A 26673-nucleotide genomic window follows, 5' to 3' on the forward strand; every position below is an offset into this window, starting at 1 on the left:
TAAGGATTCAATAATTAATTAATCCTTTATTTCCGCAGGTTGTCTAAGAGACCATCATCATGTCAGCTGGGAATCACAGCTTTGTGACAGAGTTTATTATCGTTGGGTTCCCTGGACTTCAGCCAGAGTTCTACGGCCTTGCCTCAACTGTATTATTCTTGGTGTATTTTTGCACTGCAGTAGGAAATGTTATTATTCTTGTATTGTTCGCAACAGACCGGGATCTCCACAAACCCATGTATTTTGTTATTTTACATCTGGTTGTTTCTGATATTCTCTTTAGCACCACCACATTACCAAAGATTATTGCCAGGTATTGGTTTCAAGCAGGAGCCATTTCATTCACAGGTTGTTTTGTCCAGATGTACTTAGTGCACTATTTTGGAACTGTAAATTCATACATTCTATTTATAATGGCTTTAGACCGATATGTTTCAATCTGTTTTCCGCTCAGATATCCAATGATTATCAAAAACTCCACTATTCATATTCTCAGTGCCACTGCGTGGATTGTTGCGAAAGCCTGCCCATTGATGATGGTAATTAGGGCCTATCCTCTTCCTTACTGTGACTCAAACAAAATCATGCAGTGCTACTGTGATCATATCGCTATAACAACGCTTGCATGCACTGATAGGGCCCCTTATAGTTTTCCTGCTTTTATCTTTGCCATGCTGGCATTACTGGGACCTCTTGCTTTTATTATATTCTCATATTGCTCTATTATTGTGGCAGTTGTTCAGATTGCGAGCCCCCAAGGCCGCCTCAAAACCCTTTCTACCTGCAGTGGTCAGCTGATCATCATTGCCCTGTATTATCTCCCCAGGTGTTTTATTTATCTGTCCAGTAATATCGGCATTAGATTCAGTACTGATTTACGTATTGTTATTATCATGTTGTATAGCCTGCTTCCTCCCCTGATCAATCCACTGATATACTGCTTCAAAACTAAACATATAAAAACAAGCCTTATGAAAAGATTCAAGAAGCCAATTGCTCCACAGAAAGATGATGTATTTGCTGTAAGCCAATGATTAAAGTTGATTTTTAATCAGAGATTGAGTTCTGTTATTACTTTTAGAAATACTCGTCCTTACAACAATATTAACTGAGTACCAAATCCTGACTTCAATGCCAAAATGGACATATATGGCCCTAACGCTGTGTAACAGTAGCGAACACCTTGTTAAATTGACACAGATATTGCATGTAGTGTTTATTGTTGTACAAAGAACATTATGTATTTAGTTATTTTAAATCGGGTTGTTTCTGATATTCTGCTTTAGTTTCCACCATATTACCAAAGATTATTGCCAGGTATAGCCGACGATTACATTTGTTTTGAATCAGAGGATTTTTTATTATGTAACAGAATTCCCTACAACAGTATAAACTGAGCACCAAATCCTACCTTAAAATCTAAGAGGGACATAAAAGGAAGGCCTTGATTCTGTTTAACCTGCTCCGTAGGGAACACAGCATGTTAGATTGACACAGACACAGCATGTAGGGTTTCTTGTTCTAGAAAGAGTATTGTGTTGACTCACTGGGTAGTTGTTCCCCTTGTGGCTTTGCCATCTACAGAACTTGTCAACGTCATCATAAATTATTCGGTCACTAAGTAGATAAATTGTGAGCATAACAATCATTGGTGAAGAGCTTCTCAGGAAGTGTCTTCGTACTCACATTGTAGTTTACTGTAATCGAGGTAAGGACATTTTTCTAATGGAATTGATTTGATTTTTGGTGTATCAAACTGAGTACATGATGATGAGTGATGATGGTACTTCGTTTCTCATTTGATTTGCCAACACCTTATTTGAATGTCTGCTTTTAAACTTCTTACACATAGTATTACATTGTTTGTTTCCTACTACATTTAGTAAATCCATTCATAAGGCCTGTTGTTCATGATTAGTATAGCTTTACAGGTCCTGGTTATACATTATGTAAGTCAATACATTCACATATAATTAATCATATCAATGAACAAATAACACATTACAATTTTCAAAGGTTTACTGATGGTTATTTAAGACAACAAAAAAATATACATATGTATAATATTATGATTGTTGGCATTGTAAAACAACTCTGTCTGTGAGCTGAAATAATTATTGGTAAATGCACAATGGGCCAAATCCTAACATGAAACCTGCACTCATAACATTTCTTTGTTCAAATCTTCGATTGACAATATGCATGATTTACATGAAAGGCACATATGCATACGTCAATTTAGGATTTGACACTGCAGTATTATGAGCAATGTTCCAATTGATTTGACAAAAACCTGATAAAAACTCTTAGGCTGCTCTAGTTTGTAATGATGGATAGTTTACTATAACATAAAATGTTAATTTCTTTCCAGTGGTGGTTCTAAGAGGACATCATCATGTCAGCTGGGAATCACAGCTTTGTGACTGGGTTTGTCATCGTTGGTTTCCCGGGACTTCAGCCGGAGTTCTACGGCCTTGCCTCAACTGTATTATTCCTCGTTTATTGCTGCATTTTAACAGGAAATGTTGTTGTTATTATCTTGTTTGCAACTCATAATGTTCTCCATAAACCGATGTATTTTATCATTTTGAATCTGGTTGTTTCCGACGTACTATTCAGCACCACCACTTTACCAAAGATTATTGCCAGATATTGGTTTCAGGCGGGAGCAATTTCTTTCTTTGGTTGTTTTTTGCAAATGTACTTAGTTCACTATTTTGGATCCGTAACTAGCTTTCTCCTATTGATAATGGCTTTAGACCGATACGTGTCTATCTGTTTCCCGCTCAGATACCCAATGATTATCAACAACTCCAGTATTCATATACTCAACGTCACTGCGTGGGTGCTTGCACACCTTCCCTCTCTTTCAATGGTAATTAGGGCCTATCCTCTTCCTTACTGTGACACAAACAAAATCATGCAGTGCTACTGTGATCATATCGCTATAACAATGCTTGCATGCACTGATAGGGCCCCTTATAGTTTTCCTGCTTTTGTTGTAGCAATGGTGGTATTACTGGGACCTCTTGCTTTTATTATATTCTCATATTGCTCTATTATTGTGGCAGTTGTTCAGATTGCGAGCACCCAAGGCCGCCTCAAAACCCTTTCTACCTGCAGTGGTCAGCTGATCATCATTGCCCTGTATTATCTCCCCAGGTGTTTTATTTATCTGTCCAGTAATATCGGCATTAGATTCAGTACTGATTTACGTATTGTTATTATCATGTTGTATAGCCTGCTCCCTCCCCTGATCAATCCACTGATATACTGTCTAAGAACTGATGAAATAAAACAGATCATGATCAAGCGATTTAGATCAATACAAGTGCACGTTAGATAAGAGCGCATAGGACTAATATATTATGTGTTCAATCAAATAAAAATACTGTACTGTATATTCGTACATGTGTGCTTTATAAGTGTTTAGCTTCCAATACAAACAGCTTGTTTGTTATTGTTTCATCATCACACAATCAACAGTTATTCCAGCTGAAGTTCTCTACACTTACAAAAAAGGTGCTGTCTAGAACCTAAAATGATTATTCGACTATCCTCATAGGAGTATTCTTTGAAGAACCCTTTTGGGTTCCATGTAGGACCCTTTCCACAGAGGGTTCTAAATGGACCCCAAAATGGTTCTACGTGGAACCCAAAAGAGTTATATCTGGAACCAAAAAGGGGTTCTGCTATGGGGATAGCGGAAGTATCCTTTCGTCCCCTTTTTTCAAAGAATGTAGGTGTGTGCTCTGCTTACTGTCAGGATTTGCATGCAGATGTATTATTTAAAACAATGTTGGATGCATCAAACAAGAGAAAAAAAATGTTGGTACAATAACAGTTATTTTTATTGTAGAGCGTGTAAACAGAATGCTTGCCAACTCATCTCTAACACAACAGTCCCTCTAAGAGGCAGGAGTGAAGAACTGCATGTCTTTCTTAGCAGACAGCTGAAGCAGTGAAGCTATATCTATACCTTTCAATGTCTTGTATTCACTTCATTTGTCTTGTATTCACTTAATATGTGCAACTGCTATGTTTCAGAATTAAGATAATATACGATGTATTGTACTTTATTGTCCGTTAACTATATTGTACATTAATGGAAATGTGCCTTTAAGCTCACACCCCAACCCCCCGAGACAAACACACACCCGAGGGACTGGAAGCAATGGGTCAGACGCATGGATCAGCCGCAGAGAAAGTGTAGGGGGTCAAGTGCCTCGCTCAAGGGCACAACAGCAGGCAATGGCATCTAGGATGATGCCAGCAGCCCGGGCTCTAACCACTAGGCTACCTGTCGCCCAATAAGCTTTCAAGATTGTTTGCAACTGCAGTAATTGGATTAGAATGTACCACCCAGTTCCCCCCATTTCTCAGCCCTTCATCTCTCTCCCCTTGTATCTTTCCCCTGGTGGTTCAGGCCTGGTAAGTCTTGACTAGGATCCACATGAGCAGCACAGTGATTAAGACTACTGTGAAGTTCAGAAACAGCTCCTGCACAGACCGGTCCATTCTGCCCTGAGAGGGGTGGCAGGAGAGGAGAAGAAGAATGGGAGTGTGTGGAGACAGGAAGGATGAGGGTCCTCACACCTTGCTTGGGAGGGCAGGTCACTCTGTCGGGGGTCAAAGTCTCTGAAGGTGGAATCTGAAAGGGGGGAAGAAGTTTACCTTGAATTTTCTGGTGACAAATTAAAACAGTTTGCCAAAACACCTTACTCCAGGGACGGACTGGAACCAGATAAAAGACCTGGGCATTTTACGCCCATTCTATCTTGAGGCCCCCATTATTAGCTGAATAATTATAATTTTGTGACAAAACTAGAGTTTAGACAGGCCCACTAGGCTTAAGGTGGACCAGCCCATTTGATATTTTTGCCAGAATTGCCTTATGACCAGTGTCATGACGTTGGCCTGTGGGTAAGGTTTATGACCCCCCATAAATACCTTTCTCCCTTCCCCTCTCTCTCTGACCCTACTGAAGGACTTTGAATAGCCTTTGTTAAATATAGAGAGTCTGGGAACATCAAACAAATGGGGAAAAGGAACCATATTTCAGTAATAGAACCAGTTGGAAATATGCGTTGGAACTTAATGAGTATGGATGTCAGTTCGGCTGTCATCTGAGACATTATGACTGATGACAGGACGACATAAACTGTACCTGGGAAAGTCTACACATTCTAGTTATCAGAGTCACATGGAATTGTTGTGCAATTTAAATGTTTGATATTGAAATTAAATGTAATTTTAGCTTCCAAATGAGAGAATTGGGTTTTCATAGGAAAGTGCCCTGCTTAAATCAGTGGCCCGCCCCTGTGAAGAGACATGGGTTATAAACGATGAAACACACCCTTCTCCCTCTCCACTATATAAGCCTTTGACGAAAAGGTAACCAGCTGTTCCGGGTACGTGAGGTCTGCAGCCTCTGCATTAAAAGGACTCAAATGTCAAGTACAGAACTAAGCCAACCTCAGCGTGAGCTTTGGTTGTGAATGCTATGAACTTGGAACTCTCATTCACTACAGAAGTGATGCTTCCTAGCCTTTGAGTTAGCAGCGGCCACTTTAAACGTGGGCTAGGAAAGGACGGACGACGGATCCAGTCTAACAACCACAGATGAAGATACCACCACGTATCCACTTTACCACCAGAGACATTCTTCCGAGGACAGGAAGATCTGTTGGCCAACCCGGCCAGCATCTACGACCAACCTACCGAAGCGCAGCTCAGAGTAAATATTTATTGCATTTTCCTTTTCCAAATGGGCGGTAATTTAGAATGCATAAGATTCTGTATTTACGATAGCACAGCTTCTCCCTTTGTTCCTCAGTCTTCCCGCTCTTTCATTCAAACCCAACCCCCTCTCTTTGTGTAACAAGCCTCATACAGGTTCTGTCCACCAGGGACGTTTTCTGTATGACAATTTGTATTCTGTGTATATGTAATTCTGTGTGATTAGTTAGGTATTTGGTAAATAAATAATTAAACCCAATTTTGTATTGCTGATTCAACTTGTTAGCCAGGGTTCGTGAAGATAACCAAGAATTTACAACTTTCATATGAGACTGAATAAGGTGACGATTAATATTGACGGCTATCGATGTAAAATATTACTAAGTCTTTAAGAGTTTATTCGGAAGATAACGGCTCTATAAACACTCTTCCGTGGTGTCCCGACTTTCTAGTTAATTACATTTACATGATTAGCTAATCAGGTGATATTAATTACAGAGAAAGGATTTTATAGGATAGCATGTCATATCACTTAATCCGGCATAGCCAAAGACATGACACCAGTCTGTCCCTACCATGCTCCTTCCTCTAGCTCCTACCCTTTCTGTAGCAGGTTGGCATTTATTGTCAGGAGTCTTGCCCTGAAGGCAGCTCTGCAGAATGTGCCTATGCCAGCTCGTGACCAAAGTCTTAAAATCTGATTTTAAACCTAACCTTAACCTTACAGCCAGGTCATCCGTGACACAAGTCAGTAGTCGACGTCCATCCATGTTGTCTGAGGACATCGGGAGATGACGTGGAAACCATCCATTTGGGGCAACAGTGAGCGCTGTTACCTTCAAGTAGGTTTCAGTTTTGCTCTGGTGAAATCCTAAGGTTAGGCATTAACTCCTTATTATTAATGGTAAGGTTTGGGACAGGCTTACATTTTTTACATCAAAAACAACAGGTGTAAGGATCTGCCTCTAATTCCAAAGGTTGCAAGTTTGAATCCTGCGATAGAAAGTTGTTTTTGATGTAAAAAATGTAAGCCTATTGTCACGGCTGTCTGAAGGATCGGACCAAAATGCAGCGTGTTTGTAGTTCCACATATTTATTTATAGTGAAACTAAATGCAATACACAATATACTTGAAACACACACAAAAAAAATGTGACGCAGAGAAGAAAACACACTACTCAAAAGATAAATCACCCACAAAAACAGATGGGACAAACATCAACTTAAATATGACCTCCAATTAGAGGTAACGGGGATCAGCTGCCTCCAATTGGAGATCAACCCAAACAACACCAACATAGAAATACAAAACTAGAAACTGAACATAGAAATACAAAGACAGACAAACACCCCCTGTTAAGGTTACGGACTCACCTCACACAATAACCAACGGCTTGGTTACGGATTCACCTCACACAATAACCAATGGCTGGGTTATAGATTCACCTCACACAATAACCAATGGCTTGGTTATAGATTCACTTCACACAATAACCAATGGCTTGGTTATAGATTCACTTCACACAATAACCAATGGCTTGGTTATAGATTCATCTCACACAATAACTAATGGCTGGGTTATAGATTCACCTCACACAATAACCAATGGCTTGGTTACGGATTCACCTCACACAATAACCAATGCCTGGAGTATAGATTCTATGACTCCCTGTAACCTTTTAGTGGGCCACATGGGCACTAAAATGAAATATTACATTTTAAAAGCCTGTTATATTAAATTAAGCAGCCTTTAAAATAGACCACATTGGAATTCAATGAATCTGATTTTTAATATGAATAGACTTTCTGAAGATTATTAATTATTTAATGTTATTAGTGATTCCAATCCAGTCCCTCATTTTAACATCAACCCTGTTAAATAAACTGAACTCTCATTTTAATATGGTGAAATTATTCCTTTAAAAAAATATATCAAAAGACACATTGAACATCTGATAGTTTAAAAGCAGGTGAACTGGTTTTACTCTTTTTGGACATTTTCTGGTGTTTTGTGGTGGAAAACTGAGCAGGTTGTGTATAATATGTCAACCCTGTTACCCATAGACAAACAGGCTAGAGATGTATTAACAATTCTTTTTAAATTGTGACAGGGTTGATTCTTTTTAAATTCCATTCCCCCTGTCACAAGGGGGATTTCGGGCCGATTTAAGATAAAGTTGTCAACCCTGTTACGGTCAACCCCGTTACGGTCAACCCCGTTACGGTCAACCCCGTTACGGTCAACCCGGCATTTAATAGGCACTTACTATAGCAATTATTTTTCATCAACCGCTGGAGATGGGAAAAAGTGTTTTTTATTAAGTTAAACATTTGCTCTTTAGTTCAAGTTCAAGTTTTATTGTGACATGCACAAGTACAGTGAAATGCATAACTTGCAAGCTCTTTATGACAGAATGTTAGAATTAGGTTAAATAAAACATTTAAAATTCATTACTCAAAAAGGCACTTAATTGGTGGAACGACCCAGTTGATAAGGTTGTTATGGATGTTTAGTAGTGCTGAGATTGAGAAACATTTGCACACCGACTTTGATAGTGACTTGTTATCATGCACGTTGTTGTGCTTTGGTGATTGGTGGTGTATTGGTGTGCCTTCTAAGTGTTACAGGACATTAGCTAATAATGAAAGAACATTAGTTTGTCACACACGGCCATGGAGTATTCCTTTCAGAAACAACAGTTGTTGTAATAACTGACAGGCTAACTTGTTACAGATCACAACAGCTAACCTCACAACTAGCCATATATTCGACAGCTGCTTAAGGAGAGTGTTGCTATCACAAATCTGCTACTAAACCTGCCCTCTGGTCAATCCATAAATACACGCAACACGCCTGCATGCACACACTGCATGTACGCACGCACGCGCACACACACACAGGGGTCACAGCAGGACCGCTGAGAGAGTTTTCCCTGAGCCGCTCTCATTCCAGGATTCCATAGGCATTCCAAGAGGATTAATATAATCCAGGGGACTGTCTCTTACTGGAATTATGGAGGCCTTGCATCTGTGTCCCGCTGCCACCACAGACAGCACTGATGGAGTGTTCTGGGAAATATCAACATGGAGTGATGCTATTGGACCAGGTGGAAAACATACATAATTACACTAGTGTATGTACACATTCTTACTGATTGTGTACACTGTACTTTGACCATGTTTTGGTTCCTAGGTGACAAACCTGAATACACCTATAATACCTCAAATAAACCCATCAAAACCATGAGTACAGAATCCCCTTGCCTGCTGTGTGTGTGTGTGTTGGTTCTTCTATCCTTGTGGGGACCTAAAATCCCAAAACGTTCCCACAAGGATAGTAAAAAAGAAATGAAAAAAAATCTCACTATTGGGGATTTCCAACATCCCCACTAGGAAAAAGGTTATTTTAAGCTAAGGGTTTTAGGGTTAGGGTTAAAATTAGGGTTAGGGTAAGGGATTAGTGGTTAGAGTTACGGGTTAAGGTTAAATATAATTTATGGAAATTCATTTTAGGTCCCCACGTGCGTGTGTGTGTGTGTGTGTGTGTGTGTGTGTGTGTGTGTGTGTGTGTGTGTGTGTGTGTGTGTGTGTGTGTGTGTGTGTGTGTGTGTGTATGTGTGATAACAAAGCCCTCACCTGTCCTCAGCCATCTCGCTAAAACCGACAGTCATATCTATGCTGGCCAGGGGGAACCCTCTGTTATGGAAACAGTCTGGCCAACCAAACAACAGCTGGGTTATGTAACACTGCTTGTGTCCTACCAAATCAATCCAATTTAATTTGGGTTCAGAGCTTTTACAAATGTATCACAAACAACAGCATCCCAGACCTAATCCCTCGAAGAGTAAGTAGGGGCAAAAGAAGCAATATCAAACCACACACACTAAACTGTAGTTTTAACCTAATATTGTTTACACTTATGCACACTACACACCCATGACCCCTTCAGAATGCCTGGAATGGTGGTCAGGGGCCTGTTGGCATCCCCATGTCTCATCATGGAATGGTGGTCGGGGCCTGTTGACATCTCCATGTCTCATCATGGAATGGTGGTCGGGGTCTGTTGACATCCCCATGTCTCATCATGGAATGGTGGTCGGGGCCTGTTGACATCCCCATGTCTCATCATGGAATGGTGGTCAGGGGCCTGTTGACATCCCCATGTCTCATCATGGAATGGTGGTCGGGGCCTGTTGACATCCCCATGTCTCATCATGGAATGGTGGTCAGGGGCCTGTTGGCATCCCCATGTCTCATCATGGAATGGTGGTCGGGGCCTGTTGACATCCCCATGTCTCATCATGGAATGGTGGTCAGGGGCCTGTTGGCATCCCCATGTCTCATCATGGAATGGTGGTCGGGGCCTGTTGACATCCCCATGTCTCATCATGGAATGGTGGTCGGGGCCTGTTGACATCCCCATGTCTCATCATGGAATGGTGGTCAGGGGCCTGTTGGCATCCCAATGTCTCATCATGGAATGGTGGTCAGGGGCCTGTTGACATCTCCATGTCTCAACATGGAATGGTGGTCGGGGCCTGTTGACATCCCCATGTCTCATCATGGAATGGTGGTCGGGGCCTGTTGACATCCCCATGTCTCATCATGGAATGGTGGTCAGGGGCCTGTTGACATCCCCATGTCTCATCATGGAATGGTGGTCAGGGCCCTGTTGACATCCCCATGTCTCATCAATTTGAGGGTTATCCTGTTCTCTCTATTTTGGACTGCTTTTAGAGCCATATGCAGCTGTCAGCGATGCAGAGCCAAGTGGACCTCATACACACACACTGACACTCATACAAACTAATTGGGGGAGAATGCAAACAGTGAATCTGTGAAAGAGAGACAATGTAGGCCTCACTCACCTCTTCAGAGTCAATCTATGACCAGTCTCCTGTGCTATTGTTATATTTGGAGACCAGATGAAGTCTCATGTTACTTTAAATCCAATAGTCAGTCCAGTGATGATAGTGGACAGTGGAAGATCCTTCCATTTCCTGTTCCCCATATTAACGGAACATTCCAGCTAGCACATAACGTTTTGAGAACAATATGTTTATTACAATGATTTGTATAAACCCTGGATGACTGACGGGGGTGCTTTATTGAAGCACCGCACAGCCATCTTGGTACTCCTCAAGTGTAACATTTTGGGGGGGAGCTATAGAAATGCATGTATTAATGGCTATAGTTATTCTGCATGCAACCTTCCCTCAACTTTCTGGTGCAGGATAGTTGCTTGGCTTTGGAACATTCTCAGAACGTTTAAGAAAAAAATAAAAAATAATTATAAATATATAGATATATAGATATAGATATATAGATATATATAATTACTTTAACAGAAGGTATCCTAAAAGTTCAAACAAGGTTACATTTAATAAAATTTTCGTTCTAGGAATGTTTTCCAACTAGTTTGACATTGGGAATGTTCTCAAATAGTTCAGAGAAAGTCAAGAAACAATGTTCTTCTGTGGTAATTTCAGTACCTCAGCATAACGTTTCCTACAAGTTTCCAAACGGTTCTATTTAAAGTCATGTTCTCTAATTGCTCCGAGAACGTTAAGAAAACATTTTATAAAAAGCCACAAGAAAACTTTAGTTCTCTCTCTCTAGCCTGTCTTGCTAAGTGAGTCCATGTGTGTTGGCCGTGCCTACTAATTGGCCACACCTGATATTAATGATGGCTTGTTTTATTTGAAATGAGGTCTGTTTGAATAGACTAAAATGAACAGCTTTGCATGCATAACAATTATAGCAGGCTCTCTCTATCCTGGTGGCACAGTGGACTAATTCCATAGATAGAGAACCAAAGATTATAAGTTCAAATCTCACTGATGCCATGTCACAGTAAAAAATAAGTGTTTGCATGATTAATGCCTAAGGAAATTCATTTCCATGTGTCCTATTGGTGTTCAAAAAAGATAGCAATGTTAAAGGTCTTGACATTCAGTGAAAGTTTTAATCAAGAAGTTATACAAAAAAATCCAAATAACTTATAATTTCCGTTCTCAGAACATTAATAAAATCTCCCAGGAAACTTTCAGGAACCATAGTAAAACGTTATCAGAACCTCCCTGCAACCTAAAAGTTAATGTTCCCAGAACAGGCGAAATTTCCACTTCCTTTCTCAGGTCTTAGGACTAGGCGTCCCGTCAGCGGGACACATGTCGACAACATCCGGTGAAATTGGAGGGTGCGCAATTCAAATAAATAATCGTAATATTAAACATTTATGAACATACAAGTATCATATCGGTTAAAAGCTTAAACTCCTGTTAATCTAACTGCATTGTCAGATTTACAATAGGCTTTACAGCAAAAGCATACCATGCGATTGTTTGAGGACGGCGCCCACATCAACATATTTCTCAAGCAGCACAGGCTTCATAAAATCACAAATAGCCATTAAATAATTACTTACTTTTTGAAAATCTTCCTCTGTTTGCAATCCCAAGGGTCCCAGCTACAACAAGCATGGTCGTTTTGTTAGATAAACTCGTTCTTTATTTCGCAAAAAGTCTGTTTAGTTGGCGCCAGCGATTTCAGTAATCCACTCGTTCAACATGCAGACAAAGGAATCCAAAAAGCTACCGCTAAACTTTCTTAAAGCAAGTCAAACTACATTTCTATTTAATCCTCAGGTACCCTAAAATGTAAATAAACTATAATATTTCATACGGAAAGAAGTATGTTATAGAAAAGTAAAATTAGCAAGTGCGCGTCCTCTTCATCGCACAATCACAGACTGATTTCCAACTGTGACTCCCTGTACCAAAACTCAAAATTCTTCCTCGTTTTGGAAGAAACAAGCCTGAAACCTTGAACAAAGACTGTTGACATCTAGTGGAAGCCATAGGAATTGCAATCTGGGAGCTGGAATTGCATAGGTCCCATAGCTTTCCATTGAAAGCGCATGGGATCTCAAAAAATAAAAATTCTGGTTGGTTTTTCTTTGGATCTTTTCCGACCATAACAATTGTGTTATAGACTCACACATAATTTTAACATTTCTACAAACTTCAAAGTGTTTTCTATCCAATGGTACCAATTATATGCATATCCTGGCTCCTGGGCCTGAGCTACAGGCAGTTTACTTTGGGCACGTCAGTCAGGCGGAAATTATGAAAAAAGGACCCTAGCCCTTAAACGTTTACCGGTCAGGAAACTTATGGCTTCGTTCCCAGGACCAATGGGAAAAACATACATTCCCACAACTTCCAAGGAAGCAAATGTGCTAGCTGGGATCCTACCCGTGTACGAAAGTGAAGGGGTTAAACCAAGGCCTCATACCTTTTAAAGGATTAATAAATTGTGTTATGATAAACTGTAAGGTATCCTCTTTAGGAGACCTCTGTGTGTGTTATAACGCCTGTTTTGAGTGTTGTGCCCTTCAGACACAATCAGAAGGCGGAAACCGCCTACGCTCAGACTCCTCCTGGATTCTGAGAATACGACTGGTTTTCTGAGAACACAAGGCTGCCGCAGGCCTGATGAAAACAGACACCTGTCAGAAGATGCTTGGACCTTGTTATGGCCCTATACTTGTGATGAAAGGTCAAGTTTCGGTCAAACCCACTTCTGAGTTTTTAATTGCTGACAAGATGGTTGCTGCTGTCAGGGGGTGGTTAGATTTATTAAAATGTTGTTGCCAGGGAAGTCACGCAAGGAGGACTGGGGAGGCTATATGTCATTTACAAAATAGCCTCCAATACCCTACTCAACAAGCTGGATGCAGTCTATCACAGTGCCATCCGTTTCGTCACCAAAGCCCCATATACAACCCACCACTGCGACCTGTATGCTCTCGTTGGCTGGCCTTCACTTCATCATCGTCGCCAAACACATTGGCTCCAGGTCATCTACAAGACCCTGCTAGGTAAAGTCCCCCCTTATCTCCGCTCACTGGTCACCATAGCAGCACCCACCTGTAGCACGCGCTCCAGCAGGTATATCTCTCTGGTCACCCCTAAAGCCAACTCCTCCTTTGGTCGTCTCTCCTTCCAGTTCTCAGCTGCCAATGATTGGAACGAACTACAAAAATCTCTAAAACTGGAAACACTTATCTCCCTCACTAGCTTTAAGCACCAGCTGTCAGAGCAGCTCACAGATCTCTGCACCTGTACATAGCCCATCTTTAATTGAGCCCAAACTACTACCTTTTCCCCTACTGTATTTATTTATTTTATTTATTTTGCTCCTTTGCACCATATTATTTATATTTTAACTTTTAACTTTCTTCAAACTACAAATCTACCATTCCAGTGTTTTTTCTTGCCATACTTTATTTACTTTGCCACCATGGCATTTTTTTGCCTTTACCTCCATTATCTCACATCATTTGCTCACATTGTATATAGTCTTATTTTTTTCTACTGCATCATTGATTGTATGTTGTTTTACTCCATGTGTAACTCTGTGTTTTTGTATGTTGTCGAACTGCTTTGCTTTATCTTGGCCAGGTCGCAATTGTAAATGAGAACTTGTTCTCAACTTGCCTACCTGGTTAAATAAAGGTGAAATAAATAAAAAAAAATAAAAAAATATGAGTTACAGGATATCTCAGACATTTTGCAGAACCTGGGGAGAGCTACCATATACTGTACTCTGTACCAACTTCTGCCTACAATTGTATTACTAAAGGAGAATTGTAATACTTAAACAAAGAGTCTGTGTTTCCTTTCTACTACTAATATATACGTTTGAGAATTATATAGAACTGATCATCTGTTGAAGAAATTGACCAACAAAAGGATCTCAAAACCATAATGTATCATGGGGAAATTGAGACTGACTGACCAACAAATAATAATGAGTAAGTTATTTAAGACGCAAGGATCGTTGAAGATCAGTCAATCGGCAGTCACCTGCAAACCCAACATTAAGACTTAGGTAAGACTGATTCACCGTGCCCAATTCACTATCCTTCACAAATCAAACACATGCAAGTAGCTGTAGTCCGATTTGAGTCACTAGACCTGGTACCAATAATAACTTGAATGTAAATTCATCAACTTAAATTAACCTCTACAAATAACAAATAAATTATGGGAATAATGTGAAGGGAACACTGCCGTTACCATGCTCTTCGAGGTGAATGAATTGAGGAGCAAACTGAAGTGAAGAGAAAATTCAGCAAATCTTTGAAGGCAGTGGAAGTTTATAAAAGTAATGCCAAAGTGTTTCAGCCCTTTTCCGGTTTTACAGATTAGAAAAAGGAAGGAGGCCTTTATATTTCAAAATCGTCTCCTATGGGTTCAGGGACCAATCACAATGGGAATACAAAACAAAACCAATGGTGACGTCATCAACTGGGCAGTTGGGCATCATATTCCTATGATTGGTTCCCTTGCTCAGGCGTTGCACATGCATCAACCAATGATTGTGTGCAATGTCATCAACTGTGCAGTCTAGCAACAGATTATAGCCTGGTTGACAGGCGACCCACATGACTATACACAATTCAAGAATTTAGAGTTAGGCTGGTGTTAGTAGGACTAGCACCAGATCGCTATAGCATATGATGTGATTACCTGATCCGTAAAATACCTATCCAGGGGTTGTAAGATCTGGCATGCATTCGCAAAGTCTGATTAGGGGAACACGACTGTATTAGGCGCATTCCTCTGAATCGGTTTTGCTGAGGCATTCCAGATATTACAACAACGCCTGGATAGGTATTTTACGTAATTCCGGAAACATTTCTCAGGTCTGTGTAACAGTGGGGACGTATTTAGTAGTTACACCATGGAGCCCTGCTCTGAAAACGTGAAAGCTGTCAGGAGAAGTAAAGAGGAGAAGAAACTTATCCGAAAGCAAATCAAAGCCAGTCATATTTTACTGAAACATGAGGGTATAAGCACAGTATCACAGCCCACCAAGGTAATAACCGCAGTCTTTGTTTTGCGGTAGAGTAAGCTAGTTTACGTGTTAGCTACTGTAGCTAGCACCTGTAGCTAGCTGCTAGACAGCAAGAACACATCTGTACGTTTTATAAAGTAGACTGAACACGAATACAATAGCTATATACTGTGCAATGTGACTAGGTAGCAATCTGAGAAAAGAACACAGACACGGTCTAGGACTGTAATGCTAGCTACATTGATGTTTCTCTGCAGAGCCTAGTGGTGGCTAACGGTGGCCTAGGTAACGGTGTGAGCCGTGAGCAGCTCCAGGACGTGCTGGGAGAGGTCGGCGAGGTGGAAACCCTGGTTATGCCCCCAAACAAACCCTACGCCCTAGTGACCTACAGGTCAGAGGTCAGCGCCCAGAGAGGACACGCCCTCAACGGACGACAGCTGCAGTGTGGGGACCAGATTGTCACTCTGTACCTGAGCTATGTCAACACAGGTAAATAGGTGTGTGTGGGGGTCACCGTAGTTGACTCAGTCAGATCTGAAGAAAAAAATCAAAATAATGGCGTGTGTGTTATGCTCCCTGTAGTAACTTGTGTTTGTGTCTGTCTCCTTGCAGTGGACAGTGAGATGTGGGGGTGTGTGGACCTCCCCCCAGGGTTGGTGCTGGTTGAGGAGTTTGTGTCTCCAGAGGAAGAGGCTCTCCTGCTGGATGCTATAGACTGGACGTCCCACGATGAGAATGTCACTGGTGAGCAGTCGGATTTAAACCACTCCTTCACAGACACAACACATGGGCTCTGTTCAGATATTTTAAAGATGTGTTATTCCTTCTGATCAATCAGTCAACCAATCAACTAGTGACGGAATGTGTGTAGACAACGCACGCACATTTATATATAACGATCCTAAACGTCCCTTATCTGTCCCTAATGTTGAAAAATATAATATTTAAACTTACTCTGCCATTTGTCTGTGATGTTGGTCCCACAGCTGGTTGAAATTTGAGACAAAATATCAACAGGAAAGTATTCAACCAACTTCAAAGCAACGGTCTATGTGTGTGGCAGTTAAAAAAGATGTTTGCTCATGACTGAAGGCACGTGCACAAGACAGAAGTACACGGATGCGAACCATGCATACTAACCAAAGTCCTCCGGGTGTTTACATGGTTTTGTGCCTGTGCCAGGGAATAGAAATGTCAATTTCAGTACCGGTGCTCTAAAAAGTCAGGCAAACAATACTTTCCTGTAGATATTTTGACCAACACCACAGACGATCAGCAGAGTAAGTTCAAATGTCATTTTATTCAACATTCCGGGTTGTATAGGACCTGAGAGGACCATTTCCAGAATCAAACACTGTCACACAGCAGGTAGCCTAGCAGTTTAGAGCGTTGGGCCTGTAACCAAAAGGTTGCTGGTTTGAGTCGACGAGGTGAAAAATCTGTCGACGTGCCCTTGAGCAAGGCGCTTAACCCTAATTGATCATATAAGTCTCTTTGGATAAGCTCATCTGCTAAATGACAACAAAATAACAGACGGTATGTTACATATTCACCATGTAGGTCCCCAAACAACCAATCAACCAACTGTCAGTGCCTGTGCAGGTTTCAGTCACTGGCTAATAATTGTTGTTTGTCTTCCAGTGCAGAAAGTCCTGAAGCACAGGAGAGTGAAGCATTTTGGTTACGAGTTTCGCTATGACAACAACAATGTGGACAAAGACAAACCGTTACCTGGAGGTGTGTGTGTCTTGTCAGTCCCTATGAACATCATACTATTGTATGGTGTTTGTGTATGGAATATACTCAGTGGTTCCCTTGCTATAAATTGATGTTTGTGGTCTTGTTCCCAGGTCTTCCCCAGGTGTGTGTCCCTGTGCTGGAGAGGTGTGTGAGGGACAGACACACAGAAGTCATGCCAGACCAGCTGACTGTGAACCAGTACCAGTCTGGACAAGGTGAGCGTAATCTCATCCAGCAGCTGTAGTACCCTCCTTGACCACACAGGGGCAGCGTGCTCTGCAGTCAGAAGGTAGAATCAATGCTGCTGTAGAATCAGACTGTAAAGTGTGTGGAACTGGAAATGAACACAATCCTTATGTCAGTTATTCAGAGGTAATTTATAGACCTTTCTACTGGTTGATGTTTGGATAAGTCATGTTAATAGTGCTGGTGTTTAAAGGCAATACCATTGACCTTATGGTTTATTTGTGTTGCTGTTAGGTATTCCTCCTCATGTGGACACTCACTCTGCCTTTGAAGACCTCATCCTCTCCCTCAGCCTGGGTGCTAAGGTACAATCTGTTTTCATTTCCTCACAGAACATTAAGTCTGTACTATGTTCCCCATCCTCTCCCCATCCTCTCCTCATCCTCCACCCTTTTCTCTCTCTGTCTCTCTCTCAATGCACTGAAAAAGCTTTTCAGAGTTTTTGTGAGTGTGTTACTGTAGCAGTCTAATTAAAGGATTGAGGATGGGGAAGTGTGAGTTTGCACATGTGTGTGTAAAGGTTTTTCAGTCTAATGGAGGGTTAGTTATGTTTAAGGCCTTTCTTTGCTGGAGAGGCCCTCACAATGCTGCTTAGTATCCCGCAAGACACACACACACACACACACACACACACACACACACACACGTACACACACGTACACACACGTACACACACGTACACACACGTACACACACACACACACACACACACACACACACACACACACACACACGTACACACACACACGTACACACACGTACACACACGTACACACACGTACACACACACACACACACACACACACACACACACACGTACACACGTACACACACGTACACACACACACACGTACACACAAACAAACTACAGTGGAGAGTTCCGTCTCATAGACTGAGTTGATGATGCGTGTCTTTGAAGACTGCTTCTTTTTGGTAATGGTGAATTAATGAAAGAAATGCAGAGACAGATGTAGGAAAGAGGTTCCATATGTCTGTGTGAAGTTGTTCCCTGTCACAGCTACAAGGCAGACACTGTCAGTAAATGACTGGTTGACAGGAGGGGCAGCTTTTCCTGTGACAGGCTGACAGGGAGGCTGCTTTAGATACGACAGGGTTAGAGGATGCGACGCTTCATCTTTTTGGGACGGCAGGTAGCCTGCCTAGTGGTTAGAGTGTTGGGCCAATAACCGAAAGGTTGCTAGATCGAATCCCCGAGCCGACAATAACCTGTCGTTCTGCCCCTGAACAAGGCAGTTAACCCACTGTTCCTAGGCTGTCATTGTAAATAAGACTGTGTTCTTAACTGACCTGCCTAGTTAAATAAAGGTTAAATAAATGTTAAAAAATTGTTCCTCTGTGCCTGCAGTGGTGCCATTAGCAACAGCCTCTCTTACGACACAAGATCAATTACAGACAGACAGAGTACCATGCTGCGTGTCTGACAGAATGATTAGGAACTTCTCCATGTGAAAGGAAGTTTTATACCCAGACTGATAGTGAACTGGGTAGTGAACTGGGTAGTGAACTGGGTAGTGAACTGGGTAGTGAACTGGGTAGTGAACTGGGTAGTGAACTGGGTAGTGAACTGCCCTGAAGTTATAAGGAAGTTGACAGCCTTGACTGATAGTTAATCTTGTATAATATAAAACCTATCCTATGGATAGGAGATAAAAGTAACAAGTAATTAAAGAGGAGCAGTAAAAAATAACAATATATACAGGGGGGTGCCGGTACAGAGGTAGTATGTACATGTAGGTATGTGTTAATATTTCTGACGTTGTAGTGCAGTAGGTTATCTGGACTGACAGGTTAGGCTTACTTGAGGATATCTTTGTTTCCTCTGCAGTAATCATTTTACAGGAAGTTGTCAGGCAAAGGTAATGAATCAGTACACATCGCGTGTGTCTGTGTGTGTGAATAATTGCTGGGGGTTGTAGCATAGAGAAGCTGTCTGGTTCTGGATTGATTTGGTCACAGCCGAGCGGTTCTGTTGATGGGGTGATACTCCCCAGAGGATCTGAGAGGAGGAAGAGAGCCCAGATCGTGTGTGTGTACGAGCCTGTAGATATCAGTAAGGCCTGTGATTTCATGGTGTAGAAAGTTGTGATCTGTTCCTGCTTTGTAACACACCGGTTCAGCAGTGTCTGAGATTCCATTATATCCTGTCACTCTCCTCTCTCTCTCGCTCCATTTCTCTCTCATTACAGACGGTGATGGATTTTCGGCATCCTGAAGGCCGCTCGGTTGCCGTAGTGTTGCCAGGGCGCAGTCTCCTGGTGATGAAGGGAGAGAGCAGATACCTATGGACCCATGGGTAAGAGAGATGAGGAGGGAGAGACCTGATACCTATGGACCCACGGGTAAGAGAGAGATGGGGAGGGAGAGAGCAGATACCTATGGACCCACGGGTAAGAGAGAGATGGGGAGGGAGAGAGCAGATACCTATGGACCCATGGGTAAGAGAGAGATGGGGAGGGAGAGAGCAGATACCTATGGACCCATGGGTAAAAGAGAGATGGGGAGGGAGAGAGCAGATACCTATGGACCCATGGGTAAGAGAGATGGGGAGGGAGAGAGCAGATACCTATGGACCCATGGGTAAAAGAGAGATGGGGAGGGAGAGAGCAGATACCTATGGACCCACGGGTAAGAGAGATGGGGAGGGAGAGACCTGATACCTATGGACCCATGGGTAAGAGAGATGGGGAGGGAGAGACCTGATACCTATGGACCCATGGGTAAGAGAGATGGGGAGGGAGAGACCTGATACCTATGGACCCATGGGTAAGAGAGATGGGGAGGGAGAGAGCAGATACCTATGGACCCATGGGTAAGAGAGAGATGGGGAGGGAGAGAGCAGATACCTATGGACCCATGGGTAAGAGAGATGGGGAGGGAGAGAGCAGATACCTATGGACCCATGGGTAAGAGAGAGATGGGGAGGGAGAGAGCAGATACCTATGGACCCATGGGTAAGAGAGAGATAGTGAGTGGGGGTAAAGGAAGAGGGTGAGACTAGTGGGTGTAGGGACAGTTCAACCAAATGACAAAATAACATTGGTTTCCTTACACTGTTAACAGTCTAGGGACAGGTATGACAGCAATCCATGCTTTAGGTTCAAAACATCCAAAAGTATCTCAAATATATTATGAAGCTTAACAGTCACTTATGGAGGATTTGAACATCATGTGTGAAAAATGCTAACAACGAACCCATTTCTTGAGTAGGATTTGTGCCACAAATGCTAAAATGTTTATATGTATGAACAGTACCATGGACACTAAACCAAAGCATGGATTGACGTCATACCTTGCTTATTGACTGCTGACAGTAAGGAAACCAGCATGTCATTTTGGGGAACTTTCTATTTAAATGAGTGTTTTCTGTGGTTTTCCAGGATAACCCCCAGGAAGTTTGATTTGGTGCCAGCCTGTGACCCAAAATCCCCTGCTGCAGTGACCTCTGACCTCAGTAACCATAGTAACCTCACCCTAAGTAGGAGGGGCACCAGGACCTCTCTCACCTTCCGTAAGGTGCGCCGCACACCATGTGACTGTGGTGAGCTCTTTTGTTTGTTAAAAGCAGATGGGATTGATGTGTCTCTGTGTGTACCTTTACCTGTGCTGACCCATTTGTCCCGGGTCTCTCTTCTGTGCAGGTTACCCCTCGGCCTGTGACAGCCAGCAGCCTACTGCCCCTCCCTCGCCCCCCTCCCTCCCTCGCAGCCAGACTGACGCATGCCGTCTGGAGGCGGAGTTTGTGCACCGCGTGTATGAGGAGATCGCTTGTCACTTCAGCAGCACTCGACACTCCCCCTGGCCACGCGTGTGTCACTTCCTGTCTTCCCTAGAACCAGGAAGCATTCTTGCTGATGTGGGCTGTGGGAACGGAAAGTACCTGGGCGTCAACCCTGAAGTGATTGCGGTAAGGGGAGTCTGTGAGGGTAATTTATAAATACTAGCATCTTTTAACAATATCTATGGAAGAGAGTGTCCTGTTTATTGACCCTACTGTTCTGTTCTCACTCTTCCATTAGCCTGTCATGCATGTTTTCTGACTTTTTTACACGTCTCAGCTTTGTGAAGCCTGATGAAGAAAATAGACAGTTATAAACACTGTGCTATTTTTGTAAACATTTATTATTTGGATAAAAACATGACTTGGTACTCAGACTATGCTTTAGATATACCATATAAGCTTTCAAAGACTCCAAAACAGTCTCTACACGATGTTCCCAGCATAGCGAAGCCTTGTGAATGCTACTCTACTTTTGTGAAAATGGATTAGGATACCTGCAGAGACTCTACTCCCCCCTCAGCCATTCTAATAGTGATAACTTCACTACTTTGAATTGAATGCAAATGTTGACCTTTGTGTGTCTGTCTGTGTGTATGAGCAAGAGTGAGTGTGTATAAAACAGAATATCGGAAATTCTCCCCCAGCGTTCCCCCAGTCCCTTCCTTATAGGCTAGAGCAAATGACTCATGAAGCTTAATTACATTTCTCCCCTGAACAAGAGTTTTATTCAAAAGATTATTACTGCTATCAATTTCCCTCACTCTCTCCTCTCCTACTCTGCTGTGAGTTGTTGCGGATGGCTAGTCTGGCTATAATTTGTCCACTGCTGGTTTTCATTATGCGGTATAAGTTGGGTGACTTTGATGAGGATGTGAAAGTCTTAATGATTCTCTCTAAGGCAGGCCAGTAGTGGGGTTGGCTGGGGTCATATAGGAGGTTTATAATCAGTAGTTGTGTTCATTCCTCTCACTATTTAATCAGAAAACTGTGGAAAAGGAGTAATTACTAATCAGGAAGTTTAGATTAAAATGTGTTATTTTTTATTTTATTTAACCTTTATTTAACTAGGCAAGTCACTTAAGAACAAATTCTTATTTACAATGACAGCCTAGGAACAGTGGATTAACTGCCTTGTTCAGGGACAGAACGACAGATTTTTACCTTGTCAGCTCGGGGATTCGATCTAGTAACCTTTCGGTTAATGGCCCAATGCTCTAACCACTAGGCTACCTTCTGCGGCATATGGGCTATATTGACTAATAAAGTTGTGTGTGCTTGTATCTCTTATTTGTAGGTGGGCTGGGTGGATTAATAAAGTTGTGTGTGTTTGTATCTCCTTCCTGTGTGTAGGTGGGCTGTGACCGTAGCAGTGCTCTGGTCCAGATCTGCTCTGAAAGAGGCTTCCAGGCCTTTGTGTCAGATGCCCTCAATGTACCTCTACGCAGTGACACCTGTGATGCCTGCATCTCTATTGCAGTCATACACCACCTCTCCACACAGGTCACACACACACACCGACACAGATGCTTTCTTTTTAGTGATTTAATTCAACTTGATTTAATGATTTCTGTATTTCACATTGAGATTCTTTAATTATCAAGCTGTCAGTGGTCATGAACTAAAACATATCTTATTTCATGTTTAATCGAGTGTAGTTTGAGTTATTTATTTATGTGTGTGTGTGTGTGTGTGTGTGTGTGTGTGTGTGTGTGTGTGTGTGTGTGTGTGTGTGTGTGTGTGTGTGTGTGTGTGTGTGTGTGTGTAGAAGCGGAGGCAGGCTGTGGTTGAGGAACTTGTTCGACTACTGAGGCCTGGAGGACGGGCTCTGATCTATGTGTGGGCTGTGGAACAGGAATATAACAAGCAGAAGTCCAAATATCTCAAAGAGACCAGACAACAGGGTCCTACAGGCGACCAGGAGTCAAAGAGTCTTACAGGCAATGCCACAGACGCCCACAACACGGCACAGGATCTTTCAGGCATAGCCACAGACGCCCACAACACAGCACAGGATCTTTCAGGCATAGCCACAGACGCCCACAACACGGCACAGGATCTTTCAGGCATAGCCACAGACGCCCACAACACGGCACAGGATCTTTCAGGCATAGCCACAGACGCCCACAACACAGCACAGGATCTTTCAGGCATAGCCACAGACTGCACCAAGGTCCACCGTGAGATAGAGAGTCCAGCAAAACTGAGCGTTCACACCAACCGCACTGCCTTCAACTCCCAGGACCTTCTGGTGCCCTGGCACCTCAAGGGTGGAGGGAGAGGAGGGTGTAACCAGGGGAGCGGAGGGGATGAACAGGGGGAACAAGGCTCCAAAAATACTTTAGACCCCCACACTGAAGCCCAGGCCCCTGTCCCCAATACTGCTCCCAGCCAAGTGTTTCACCGCTACTACCATGTGTTCCAGAAGGGGGAGCTAGAGGAGCTGTGTGTCAGGGTTAGAGGGGTGACCATTCAGAGAAGCTACCACGACCAGGGGAACTGGTGTGTCATACTGGAGAAAACTGGAGACAGATAAACAAACACTTTCAAGATTTTAGTAAATGTGCTCCTGAACTGATAAACATTGAATTCGGAAATAAATTAGCTTTTCGCCTCATCAGATAAAGATGAGACAATTATACGAACCAATTAACCGTTTTATTATCTCTGATTTATTGTAAATAATAAAGATTGAAAAACAAAATGTCCTTCAAATTAATGAGGAAAGTGCCTGCTTGATTTTCTTCACTCCAACTTCATGTACTTAGTTTTAAGCCCCAAGGTGTTGAATGGTAACCTTGAAAGATTTGTGTCGGAACTTAGATTTTAAAGTGAACTATTCAGATGTTTTCATACCTCCGTTAGATTCAAGACCACTTTGGTGGCCTGGAAACTTTAGTTTTGGGGTAAACTATTCCTTTAAGTCCCCTTCATTGCCAAGCTGAGTCACTGTAAGGTCTGGTATATTTACTACAGTGTGTTGGTCTGCTGCTGCCAGCATTGCTTCCCAATGCCAGACTAATTCATCTCAGTGAGGGGGTACCAGACAATCACAGAGAGGGGCCCAAAATGTCCAGCTCGTAAACTGACTGCTCCTCTCTTTCTGTCGGTCTCTCTGTCTCTCTCCATTCTGCTGTAAACTGGGATCATTGTGGTCACTACACTGCCTCTATCATTTTTCTCCCTCTTTGTCACCTCCCTTTCCCATCCTCTGTCTTGCTGCTTCTCTCCCCCACACCCTTCTATCCCTCCCTATCTGCTGTATAGCAGCCGGTGTATCAGTATTCAGGACTACGTGCTATAAGGGAGTCTGGCTCTGTAGACCACACCTGAAATGGACTCACACACACAAATGTTAAGGAGATACGGTCCAACAGAGGAGTTAAACAGCTGAATGGATCACTGGGTAATGGGCTCTTGTTTGTGGCAGTGACGGTATCTCAAAGCAGCCATGTGATAATTCAGAAATGGCTCCCGGTAAATTATCTCCGCTGTCTGAGTCCACCGGGACTGAACTGCCAGTTATGTAGTTAAAAGGAGGAGGCTGGAGTCTAATGTGCCTGGTGTTTTATCTGGCTATCGATTGTTGTGCTGCTGTTGTCTGGCTGCAGATAGACACTTGACATTTTCTGAAAATTAAAGGTGGCTAGATGTCTGCCTGTGCACAGTGTATTGATCAGATGGATAGAAGGTCTAATGCATTTTAAATCTATTTACTGAGGAGGTAACATGAAGACAGCATCATTGCAAAACATTCCTATTCATTATAGGCCATTTTGCATTCTCTGTTATGGTCAACATCCTGGCCTTGACATAAGCACGCCTATCTCTTATCCTTCAGCCTACTCAGCAGAACACACGGGCTACCACAGAACTACACTGAACAAAAATATAAATTCAACATGTTGGTTTCATGAGCTGAAATAAAAGATCCCATAAATGTTCCATGTGCACAAAAATCATATTTCTGTAATATTTTGTGTACAAATTTGACTACATTCCTGTTAGTGAGCATATATTTCTCCTTTGCCAAGATAATCCATCCACCTGACTGGTGTGGCATATCAAGAAGCTGATTAAACAGCATGATCATTACACAGGTGCACCTTGTGTTGGGGACAATAACAGGCCACTCTAAAATGTGCAGTTTTGTCACACAACACAATGCCACAGAAGTTTTGAGGGACTGTGCAATTAGCATGCTGACTGCAGGAATGTCCACCAGAGCTCTTGCCAGATAATTTAATGTTAATTTCTCCAACATAAGCCAATGTCATTTTAGAGAATTTGGCAGTACGTCCAACCAGCCTCACACCTGCAGACCACGTGTAACCACGCCAGCCCAGGACCTCCACATCAGGCTACTTAACCTGCGGGATCATCTGAAACCAGCCACCCGGACAGCTGATGAAACTGGGTTTGCACAACTGAATCATTTCTGCACAAACTGTCAGAAACCATCTCAGGGAAGCTCATCTGCATGGTTGTCATCCTGACCTAACTGCAGTTGGCACATGCTCACCTTCGATGGCGACTGGCACACTGGAAAAGTGCGCCTCACGGATTAATCCCGGTTTGAACTTTACCGGCCAGATGGCAGACAGCGTGTATGGTGTTGTGTGGGCGAGCGGTTTGCTGATGTCAGCGTTGTGAACAGAGTGCCCAATGGGGTGGTTATGGTATGGGCAGGCACAAACTACGGACACAGTTGTATTTTGTTAATGACAATGCACAGAGATACCGTGACGAGATCCTGAGGCTGCCGCCTTCACCTCATGTTTCAGCATGATAATTCACAGCCCCATGTCGCAAGGGTCTGTACAGAATTCCTGGGAGCTGAAAATGTCCCAGTTCTTCCATGGCCTGCATACTCACCAGACATGTCACCCACTGAGCATGTTTGGGCTGCTCTGGATCGACGCGTACGACAGTGTGTTCCAGTTCAGGCCACAATCAACAGCCTGATCAACTCTATGCGAAGGAGTTGTGTTGGGCTGCATGAGGTAAATGGTGGTCACACCAGATACTGACTGGTTTTCTGATCCACGCCCCTACCTTTTTTTTAAGGTATCTGTGACAAAGAGATGCATATCTATATTCCCAGTCATGTGAAAAACATAGATTAGGGCCTAATGTGTTTATTTCAATTGACTGAAATTGTTGCATGTTTATATTTCTGTTCCGTGTAGAATGAGATTCTAGCTCTATGGGAGCTACACTATTTCCCATCTCTCAAGTAGTGTCCTGCAGACATACAGTGAGATTGAGAAAGGATACCTTTCAATTAA

At 42.6% G+C, this 26673-nt stretch overlaps 4 protein-coding genes across 5 annotated transcripts; 3 read left to right on the forward strand and 1 right to left on the reverse strand.

Moving 5' to 3' along the window:
* LOC115204957 (olfactory receptor 2AT4) lies at positions 1-1034 on the forward strand. The gene has a single exon (XM_029770533.1). It carries the CDS (start codon positions 60-62, stop codon positions 1032-1034), a length of 975 nt encoding a protein of 324 aa, XP_029626393.1. The 5' UTR covers positions 1-59.
* Positions 1035-2363: 1329 nt separating this feature from the next.
* Positions 2364-3401, forward strand: LOC115204958 (olfactory receptor 2AT4-like). Its single transcript, XM_029770534.1, has one exon. The coding sequence runs from the start codon at positions 2396-2398 to the stop codon at positions 3344-3346; it is 951 nt and encodes a 316-aa protein (XP_029626394.1). The 5' UTR covers positions 2364-2395; the 3' UTR covers positions 3347-3401.
* Positions 3402-4267: 866 nt separating this feature from the next.
* On the reverse strand, positions 4268-4713 carry sln (sarcolipin). Its single transcript, XM_029770535.1, has one exon. It carries the CDS (start codon positions 4516-4518, stop codon positions 4423-4425), a length of 96 nt encoding a protein of 31 aa, XP_029626395.1. The 5' UTR covers positions 4519-4713; the 3' UTR covers positions 4268-4422.
* A 10549-nt stretch (positions 4714-15262) lies between these two features.
* alkbh8 (alkB homolog 8, tRNA methyltransferase) lies at positions 15263-24104 on the forward strand. Of its 2 annotated transcripts, XM_029773707.1 has the most exons (12): positions 15263-15624; positions 15861-16092; positions 16216-16347; positions 17245-17340; positions 17454-17558; positions 17824-17894; positions 19797-19903; positions 20988-21148; positions 21249-21514; positions 22739-22888; positions 23154-23409; positions 23536-24104. In XM_029773707.1, exons 1-12 carry the CDS (start codon positions 15490-15492, stop codon positions 23919-23921), a joined length of 2097 nt encoding a protein of 698 aa, XP_029629567.1. In that variant the 5' UTR covers positions 15263-15489; the 3' UTR covers positions 23922-24104. The 2 variants fall into 2 exon arrangements, with proteins under 2 accessions (XP_029629567.1, XP_029629565.1); XM_029773705.1 differs by having other exon boundaries at positions 15268-15624; positions 23154-24104.
* The last annotated feature ends 2569 nt before the right edge of the window (positions 24105-26673 follow it).

Source organism: Salmo trutta, chromosome 13, assembly GCF_901001165.1.
Source record: "Salmo trutta chromosome 13, fSalTru1.1, whole genome shotgun sequence".
In the NCBI taxonomy this organism is placed as follows: domain Eukaryota; kingdom Metazoa; phylum Chordata; class Actinopteri; order Salmoniformes; family Salmonidae; genus Salmo; species Salmo trutta.

Excerpts from the sequence above, each read along its gene's own strand:
- LOC115204957 (XM_029770533.1), top strand. The coding sequence starts at position 60 with ATGTCAGCTGGGAATCACAGCTTTGTGACAGAGTTTATTATCGTTGGG.
- LOC115204958 (XM_029770534.1), top strand. The coding sequence starts at position 2,396 with ATGTCAGCTGGGAATCACAGCTTTGTGACTGGGTTTGTCATCGTTGGT.
- sln (XM_029770535.1), bottom strand. The coding sequence starts at position 4,518 with ATGGACCGGTCTGTGCAGGAGCTGTTTCTGAACTTCACAGTAGTCTTA.
- alkbh8 (XM_029773705.1), top strand. The coding sequence starts at position 15,490 with ATGGAGCCCTGCTCTGAAAACGTGAAAGCTGTCAGGAGAAGTAAAGAG. Across the intron at positions 17,559-17,823 it reads CCAGTACCAGTCTGGACAAG|GTATTCCTCCTCATGTGGAC; the intron begins GTGAGCGTAATC and ends TGTTGCTGTTAG. Across the intron at positions 22,889-23,153 it reads TACACCACCTCTCCACACAG|AAGCGGAGGCAGGCTGTGGT; the intron begins GTCACACACACA and ends GTGTGTGTGTAG.